The 9,179-nt window shown below is 49.5% G+C and overlaps 2 protein-coding genes across 2 annotated transcripts; one reads left to right on the forward strand and one right to left on the reverse strand.

Annotated features, from left to right (window-relative positions):
- Positions 1-1,014: 1,014 nt before the first annotated feature.
- Positions 1,015-1,807, reverse strand: CC84DRAFT_1169622 (uncharacterized protein). Its single transcript, XM_018179705.1, has 3 exons — positions 1,417-1,807; positions 1,302-1,360; positions 1,015-1,252 (listed from the first exon to the last, which is right to left on the reverse strand). Exons 1-3 carry the CDS (start codon positions 1,692-1,694, stop codon positions 1,227-1,229), a joined length of 363 nt encoding a protein of 120 aa, XP_018029237.1. The 5' UTR covers positions 1,695-1,807; the 3' UTR covers positions 1,015-1,226.
- Positions 1,808-7,176: 5,369 nt separating this feature from the next.
- On the forward strand, positions 7,177-7,900 carry CC84DRAFT_408697 (uncharacterized protein). Its single transcript, XM_018186081.1, has one exon. The coding sequence runs from the start codon at positions 7,272-7,274 to the stop codon at positions 7,737-7,739; it is 468 nt and encodes a 155-aa protein (XP_018029238.1). The 5' UTR covers positions 7,177-7,271; the 3' UTR covers positions 7,740-7,900.
- The last annotated feature ends 1,279 nt before the right edge of the window (positions 7,901-9,179 follow it).

Genomic DNA, 9,179 nt, shown 5'->3' on the forward strand with positions numbered 1-9,179 from the left:
CTAGCCACCCTTAGTAAGGACGTGTAATAGAGTGAGAAGATAGATCTACGCTAGATAGGGGGGAGAGGACCTTTTCTCCTTATCTAACGTCTTATACCTATACGTAGATACCGAACATAGTATATTAATCTAGCCTACCTAGGCCTTAGATATCTTGCTCGTTACTCTTATTATATATATAGACGATTACTAATAAGGCTATATAGTAGTAGGTAGCTATTAATATATATACGCGCCGGGCGCTCATTATAAGATTTAACACCTAGAGGAGGATTACGTTGGCGCTCTATAATTAGGGCAAAAAATTAGTTAAAAGGCACGCTTAGGGCGCCCTAATTACCCTTACTAGGCCCTATATGACGGTGTTAACTAGCCCCATTAAGAAGGGTGAGCCAGGTGGGCCAGATAAATTAAAGGACTAGGAGTATATTATTAAGGACCTAGTATTAGCTAAGCGCTTCCTTAATTTATATATATAATCTATATAATATATAGAATATAGAGGCACACTCTAGTTTATAGGGATCACTAAGGGCGCCAGTACTACGCTTAAGGCTACACTCATTAACTATAACTCCATGGAGCCCTATTCACAACTTCTACACCAAAAAGGGGTTAGTATAGATGATAAGGGGTTTATAGAGGTCCCTAACAGCTAGGGTAACGTCCTGGAGACTTAATTCACCCCCATTGGTTCTCCTTTTGTTACCCCTAAGCCTGTGAGTAGTAGCAGCGTAGGCGGCGACGATGAGGGCTACTCATCACCCTGCCCACCATCAATATATGGAGGATTTGGTACGTTAACTCGTGAGGAATGCGACTGGACAGTATAGTAATCTCAATAAATGTTTTTACAGCACAAATTACTATACAAATCACATTTTGGGGGATTATTGCCATGGAGCGTGTATTGCCATTGAGCATGTGGGGCCGTGCTACGCACGGCCTCTCCGCAAAAGATCGCTAGCGCGACTGTTTGGGCCGAGTAACAGATCAGCAAAAAAAAAAACTCAAGTCCCGACAGAATCCACCCCACGGACATTGGGTACCAGAACATGGCATCACCCGACTTAATTATCAACAAGTGCCATATCTGAAATCTACATAGTTTATTCATGCAAAGGTTCGTTTGTTATGCTATCCGGTGGCTTCGATCCGTCGCTTGCTCTTATGATCCCCAAGTTATGCCCGTACCCATCGACTAGCGCAATAGATCCGCGCCTTGTCTAGCACGGAGAGATTCCAGTGCAAGCTATAGTCAATGTAAGCTTCACGATACTAGACACGAGAGCTATACGTACAGGAAAAGAAAGAGGCAGGCATCATGCCATTCGAAGTTGGATTCAGACGGTACCACATACTGCGCAGAGTCAGTATTCGAGGATATCCAGTCATCGCAATCACTAAGAGACGTACGAGTTTCCATTAACGGCTTCTCCAAACTGGTAGCAGTAGATTTGCACGATAGAGCCGCAGGGCGTGGTACCAACTGGAGAACATTGATTGGTATTAGTGGTCGCACACCCGTATCGAGTAAGACTCCCGGTGCAGCAACTGGCAGTTGGTCCGCCATTGACAGTACAAGAGACGACAGCCCTAGACTCTAGCCCATGAAGCTCCGGAACAGCGGCTGGAGTAGCCTGAACGGAAAGGAAGAGAGTCGCAAGCGCAGGAATGGCGAAGCTGTATTTCATGGCGAATTGTTATTGATTAAATGTTGGATGGAAGAGAGTTTTCGAAGTGTTTGATGTTAACGCTTGATGTTGTTGCGTCCTTTATATTTCTGGATTGGAGATATTGCCAAGGTATCCGTACGAGGCTGGACCTCAGCTGAGCTGTGTAAAACCATAACGGGAAGGACCATTGTTGCAATACGATGGTGGACCCACCAACCCTTTCTAGATCGAGTTTCCGAGGTACTATAGAATCAATTTTGAGAAAGCTGAAAGCTCTAGTAGATTACATTGCATGCGCTTGTCCAAGGCCTGGATTTGTTCCGGCCACTCCCTTGCTTGTTGCCTTATATGCCAAGCGATGAATGTGGAGAGATTTCGGCAACCGTCGTGATGTTTTCGTATTTCTAACGGGATGTACCAATGGACTCGCGGCTGCACTGCACACTACTGTTGCAAGCTATCACTTGACAAGCATACGATACGCTCTCTGTAAAACATATTGCTCGTGTCCTACGTTGGTGCGGAGGATTGATTACTCCGACTCAAATAATTGCTCCCGAATACATGATGTGTACACCGATACTATTTCAACGCTAAGACACTCGCTGCCTCTTGGCTTGCAAGACAATTGGGTGAATGAATGCGCCTGGAAAGTACGTGCAGGGCACACTGAAGAAATCTGATTGATGCCACGGCTTTGTAGATTTGCACAAGAGTTGAACTCGCTCAACACGTGTAGCATACCTAATACATGATTGTTGCCGATCGCAAGTAGCGATACAATGTCAAACTCCGGACAATCATTGAAAGAGAGGTCGCCAGTGGCTATCTCAAGTCAGCCCACAATCCCAAACGGCTCGAACTCGCGCATTTATCTCTGCATATGTATACTCTACAATTCATTCGCGGCCATCACTGGTGGTAAGCTCCCTTGAGTGTACAAATTGGACTTAGCATATCAGCCACAATTGGCTACAACAATTAGTCAAAAGTTCCCGGGCATGGGTTTACTAATTCAGTCACCAAGCTTAGCGATATCGAAACTCTCGACGCTCGTCGAGACCAATGTTTCCATTAGTTGCTGCGAAGGACGCAGAGTGCCAAGCCAAAAGTATCCTGCAGAAGAATACGATCCTGTGAAAACTCCCAACCGCCATCCTTTTCTACTCTATTGGCTCCCTTTCCACCATTTTTCTCCGCATCTTTCCCTTCTCTTGCCTCCACGTCTTCGATCCTCCTTCTTCAGCCCCAGATCCAGATGCTCTGCTCTCACCGTCCACTCCCTCGGCCAGTCGCAAGAAGCCAGTGCGCACGCGAAAGCTACACTGCGATGTTGACCGGCGGCGCAGAACGCCGAGATGCGAATTACGTGCATGTAAGTTTCAGCGTCTGCATCCTCGTCTTCGCTGTGTCCAGCAGCAGGATCCAGTGCATCGATGTCGGTGACCAAACCCGAGTGTTCGCTAGGCCCGATTGCATCTCGTCCACTCGTGCCATCATACCCTTCCCGCTCTTCTGACAGATTCCTCGTCACGCCTTCCTCTGTCTCCACCACATCCTGCACGACCTTCCTCACCTCACTCCCCGCCCTCTCCAACAGCATCATGAACTTCGCCCCCCTCTGCATCTCTTCCATTAACCGTTTATCCACCCCCGTGTATCTGTCTCTCATGTTTTTCGGCGGATTAGGCACGGCGCGCAGATCGTAGTTCGAGGCAAAGGAGAGTGGCCGTGCGACGTTATGTGCAGATATACCGGAGGCATCTTGATTTAACTCTTTTACATGGTAAGATCTTTCTTATTAAATTGAATCTCCCGAGTCAAGGAAGCCATGCATTGAAGTTGTCTGGTTGTACTGTCGTGGACCAGATTGCCTACCGCAGAATATATTCTCGTCTCGATTGCCGCCTAGATATGTGCTGAGTCAAGACAAGCTGCATAGCCTCTGATTCACTGGCGGAAATGATTAGCTTTAGCCGACGCATGACTCATTCTGCGTTCAACGTTACGGTAGATGGCTACTAAATCCGTCAAATATGAGCAATCGCCATGCGCGTCGCTGCCGTTGGCTCTTGTTCTCTTATCATCAGCCAAATCTAACGTTGCGCCATCTTCTGCCGATTCCCTATTATGCTTCTTTGCGATCGTAACACTTATTACTAGCCAAATTCAAAATTACGCCATCTTCTATTAATTCCCTATCGTGCTTCTTTGTGATTGTAACAGCAAGGTCCGAACCTATAATTAGGTAAGTGGAAACCCCTTATAATTACCATATTCGGCCTTAGCGCAATATACCAAAATACCATAATGAACTTCGTAATCTACTCATTATAGAGGGTGTGTTACTTAAACGTAGATGCAGTGAACTGTATCGTGGATTAATGATGGGAATTACCTTATGGTTATCCGTCATCTCTATATACTGCTTATCTGGTTTGGCTCTATGGGATCTGTGCCGCAGAGTCTATAGAGCCGGCTCTGTGGATGTGTCGCGACAGAGCCACAGATCCAGTCACGTGGTCATATTGTGCTCAACATTTGACCCGTAATCGTAATTTCCTTCCTATTGGTCATCGCTGCTGATGTTGTCATTATCGTAATTCAGTTGCGGCGCGGTCGCCGTAACAGTCGCGTCAACTACATTCAGCCATCCCTGTGCGATCTAGTCACATCGTCTATATCGTCAACCCTCTCGTAGCACCACCTGCATCCATCATCTGTGCTGTAGCCTTCCGCTTTCTTGCCATGATCTTCGTCAAAATCTGAGTCATAGTCCTCGCCATCGTAGTAGCCATTATCGTCATAGTCGCTCCATGAGTACTCTACGTAAGAGCCAGCGGGTTCAGCAGGGCCAGGAAGGCTGTTCAGGCCGTTAGAGCTGGCAGGGCTGGGAGGCCCGGGAAAACCAGCAGGCCCAGGAGGACCGGGAGGACCAGCGGGCCCAACAGGGCCAGGAGGACCATTGAGGCCGTTAGAGCCGGGAATTCCAGCCGGTCCAACAGGGCCAGGAAGGCCGTTAGAGCCGGCAGAGCCGGCAGGCCCAGGTGGACCGTTCAGGCCATTGAAGCCATTCAGGCCATTAGGGCCATTAGGGCCGGGAGGACCAGCGGGCCCAACAGGGCCAGGAGGACCGTTGAGGCCGTTAGAGCCGGGAATTCCAGCTGGCCCAACAGGGCCAGGAAGGCCGTTAGAGCCGGCAGGGCCGGGAGACCCAAGGAGACCAACAGGCCCAGGCGGACCGTTCAGGCCATTGAAGCCGTTCAGGCCATTCAGGCCATTAGAGCCGGGGGACCAGCGGGCCCAACAGGGCCAGGAGGACCGTTGAGGCCGTTAGAGCCGGGAATTCCAGCTGGTCCAACAGGGCCAGGAAGGCCGTTAGAGCCGGGAGGACCAGCGGGACCAACAGGGCCAGGAAGGCCGTTAGAGCCGGCAGGGCCGGCGAGCCCAGGAAAACCAGCAGGCTCAACAGGTCCAGTCAGGCCGGGAGAGACTTCAGGCGTAGACGCAGGAGAAGCGGCTTCAGGAACTTGACGTGGAGTAATCCTCAATGGAGCTAAGAGCGTTCCTATTGGCACTTCTACGCCCATATTCAACGCTTTAGCGAATTTTGCGATAATTCGCGTTTTGGGGGACCAAATCCTGGTTCTACCTGAAGCATATTTAAGAGGCTCCGGTAGAAGTGGAGCAGCTGTAGACTCCCTAACGGGAGTTGGTAGGTCAGCTGTAGGAGAAACTCCGACCGGGAAAGCTAGAATTTGGTTTTTAAGGAATATTGTCTGGGTTATTACAGCCGAAAATAAAATGGCCTTCATGGTAGCCAGTAAATAGAAGTGTAGGATGTGACATATCATAGGAGAGCCTAGGATGGAGGGGTAGAATAGAGGAAACCTTTCATTTTCAAGCACGTTACCTGGTTAAAGCTAAGCATACATTCCTTCACAAAAGACAATGTAGTTAACTCCTGGAATGTACCACAACTTATTGCGTACTGCATTCTTCCCTTGTGAAGGATGGTTGGAATGTGGAGCTTAGCACGACTTTCTACGCGAACATTTCGAGAGGTTAATCTAATCGTCATCAATCGAGGGTCTACAGAAGCAGTACACGTAGGCAGCGTTCGGTGTCATAAAAGATCACTACCGGTGCTCAGATAGTTAAGCGTCCGGTTTTATGGAGTTGGGCATGGCTGACGCCACCGACCTGGACACAAATCGTTCCTGTTACTGCTTTGAGACTGCGTTCAGGACTCTGGCCTCATAGTATCATTTGACTGATTGTGTGCGGTGCATTTAGTATGCGAAGACTGGAGAACTATTCATCCACTTTCTGAGAACTGTAATTCTAGCGGTCTGTATGACTAATGATGTGAGTGGAGGAGGTTACAGGAAGAGTAAGGATGCGCTTTGCTTTTAATGAGATTAGGCAACCACCTTTGGGCGCCCTACAAGCTACGGTGGGTACGCGCCCATGCTCTCTTGGGGATTAACTTCTGATTTACATTGGCAATTAGTCCTTACCTACCGTCTCATATCATATACCACAGCGACGGGCGCCTAGAAATGGTCACCAGACATGGCGAGGGTAAAGATCGGAATGCAATCGGAACTGGTAGGGCCAGCCTAGCGTTGAAAAATCATCGCGCTGGTCCCACTATACCGGACCGAAGTATCTTAGCTTCGTCGAATGGACACTTTCGTGAATTACTGGTTCCTGTTCTTAACCCTAATGGGATTTTTTAGCCCCGGTTCATCCGTTTTTTGGTGCCCGTTTCGTGACTTCGCCCATATTCTGAATATAGCACTCTTGAACGTCTACCTTGGTATTATTGTAGCTTCTCTATATGGAGTCGTTAAGAAACTAGAGTGCCGACGGCAAGTAACTTGGCGGCAGCCCGTATGATTCGCGATTGGAGCAGGTGTTTTGCAGGATATCCTTATGGAAGCCAATTCGACGTATTGTAGACTAAGATGAAAAACTTTAGTCCAATTACTATTAGAAAGATAGAAAGATGTGGGATGGGATGATAACCAATTAACACAGCGACGCTAAAGGGCCCTTATGGCTAGCGTGACCAATATAGTGTACTCATGCTTCTCGTCTCTAAATGTTTCTTATTTTCTTGTGGAATGCCTACCAAGAAAGGGAAAAAACCATTTTAGGAATAATTAGGGGTGCGCCAGCCACCTCGTAGTGCCAATGACCATGTAATCGGACATCAGGCAATCCGGGCCCTCTCACGCCCCTTCGCGCTAGCGCCGAACCGTCAATCGGCCTCGACCTCCTACCATAAGACACCCACCTTCCGCCGTCATCTTCCCCATCCGCTCGTCCTCTTTTGCTCTCTACTCAGTCCCCCCTTTTTGTTGCCGCCTTCGCCCGATCAGCCCATTCCACTGACGTGACGCATTATTCCCTTCACCCCTGAAACTCGATCCGTCGCCGCCCATCGCCGGGCTGCCTTCCTGCTCGTCCTCGTGGTTTCGAACTCCTACATCGGCTGCAGCCATCCAGATCCTCTTGCGAAGGCGGATTCGAACCGCAATTCGCATTCGCATTCGTCTGTGGTCCCTTCCTTCCTCCCTTTCCCCTTTCATGCGCTCCACAGCATTTCTGGCGCTCCTCATTTCCGCTCCTCTCTTCCCATTCTGTCCTTTGCAGGCTCTCCTCTTGAATATCGCGGACGACGTTCGCCAGCCTCACCCCAGCAGCAGCCGCCGTCGAAAGCTGGAAGCTCGCCACCAGTCACCAATCCACGCATGCGCACGAGCATATGCAGGGCTTGTGGAGCCCCTTTCCCTGCTCTGGACTGGCCGATGCTACCAGTCGCTCTTTCCGCCCCCTCCTTTCCCTTTCGAGGCCGATGATTGCGTGGTCCTCGTGCCGTTGTCTCAGTCCCAACATTCCTGGATCACGTCTCTCTCCTTCGGTCGCTGGTCGAAGGGATTCCGCCAATCCTTGAGACCGTGCCCCGGTCGTTCACCCGCATGGCACGTTCATTTGGGCCGTTCTCGAACCTACCTTACGTATTGCCAAGATAGCACTGTGCCCCTCCTTACGTAGGGCATGTAACATGGCCACGCAACGGGCAAGGATTACAAGCACCTTCATTCTGGTAGCTGACATTTCGGAGTCGGCATTGAGCACGCTACAGGAGGCGAACGAGTCGTCCACTTCCAATCGTTGGACGCCACAGAAGAACGCCGGCACCAATCGTAGGATCGTGCATTCATGCGTTAACTAGTTGAGACTCAACGTACCTAAAAATAATGACTGTGATCGGAGCTGGAGCTGGAAATCGGTGGTTTCATCCATTTAGGTAGTGGGAAGGCGCGCGCGGCCAGGCAGTAGCAGCCACTCACCGAAACTGCCGCTAAGCCAGCAGATGAGCTACGCCAGCCCTTCAAGGCCGCTCAAAAAGGTAATACGCAATCGTTTCGTGGGCACCGAGGCCGATGGGAATCGACACTATAAAGCAAACCCAAGTGCGGAGGCAAGCCTACATCTTCCATACATCCATTTTCTCCTCCTGGACCCGATAGCAGCGTCGCCACATCAGAACGGCGCTCTCTTGCACCAATACTTCACTGGTTGCTTCTCGTCCCTTTATCTCATACGTTGGCCCAACATCGAAAACCAACCGCAAGCCAAAATATAAAGCCTCCACAGTAGAATGCAGCATTGTCGAGGTTGATAGTGCTGATTGTCGAGACGAATTTCATACCGACGACTTCCTGGCGCCTTGTTCGGATGCATCCTCGCCCCTTCTTGACACTACCGGTAGCGCGTCTACCTGCTTAGCAGCTGCAGACGCTTCTGATCCACAGACCCACCATACAATCGGTCCATCAACTGGTACAAGCTAAGAGCACCCAAGCGATACGCACATAGACGGGAGCGGAAACCTCAATCATTCTTCCGTGTTGCAGGAGTTGGAAAGCTTCAAAGGAAATAGTTAACGTTAGCACGCGAAGGTAACGTGTTGCTGATTTACTGACTTATAACAGATATATCTATTAATGTAGAGGACGACCCGGCCGAGGAAGAGGCGAATAAGGCGCAAGTTTACCCTAGCTATGGAACATATGACTATTAAGTAGATGATGACGGCAAGGCTGCTAGTGCGGAAGCCTGGTGCGCTGAGTAGGGTGGCGAAGTCGACTGTGTGCGCATAGATGCCTTATCTAAGTAGGAGATATGATGTGTTTCTTACGGTGAGTAGTGTCCTAGCTCATAATTCGAAGCTCATCGAATCTGTTCGAAAGCAGGATTAATGGCTAATCACTAACCGCTCGTTGATGCTTCGAGCGGATCGCCGTTAGGACGTAAATGAGCACGCAGTCCACAAACTGGTGCGATATTCTCCTTAGCAGAGACGCTGAGTATTCAATTAGTAGCAAGGCTACAATTTTCTGATAAGATAAAGAGGTAATAATGATCGGAAACACTGGGAACCCTATACTTATTCTTACGCCTACGCCCAAGCCGATGTCCTTACTGGTG

Source organism: Paraphaeosphaeria sporulosa (genome assembly GCF_001642045.1).
Source record: "Paraphaeosphaeria sporulosa strain AP3s5-JAC2a unplaced genomic scaffold CC84scaffold_16, whole genome shotgun sequence".
Lineage (NCBI taxonomy): Eukaryota > Fungi > Ascomycota > Dothideomycetes > Pleosporales > Didymosphaeriaceae > Paraphaeosphaeria > Paraphaeosphaeria sporulosa.

Bases quoted from the DNA above. Each gene is read 5' to 3' on its own strand.
- CC84DRAFT_1169622 (XM_018179705.1), bottom strand. From the start codon at position 1,694: ATGAAATACAGCTTCGCCATTCCTGCGCTTGCGACTCTCTTCCTTTCC. The intron at 1,361-1,416 runs GTACGTCTCTTA...GACTCTGCGCAG, and splicing joins GAAGCCGTTAATGGAAACTC to TATGTGGTACCGTCTGAATC. The intron at 1,253-1,301 runs GTACGTATAGCT...CATTGACTATAG, and splicing joins GCCTGCCTCTTTCTTTTCCT to CTTGCACTGGAATCTCTCCG.
- CC84DRAFT_408697 (XM_018186081.1), top strand. From the start codon at position 7,272: ATGCGCTCCACAGCATTTCTGGCGCTCCTCATTTCCGCTCCTCTCTTC.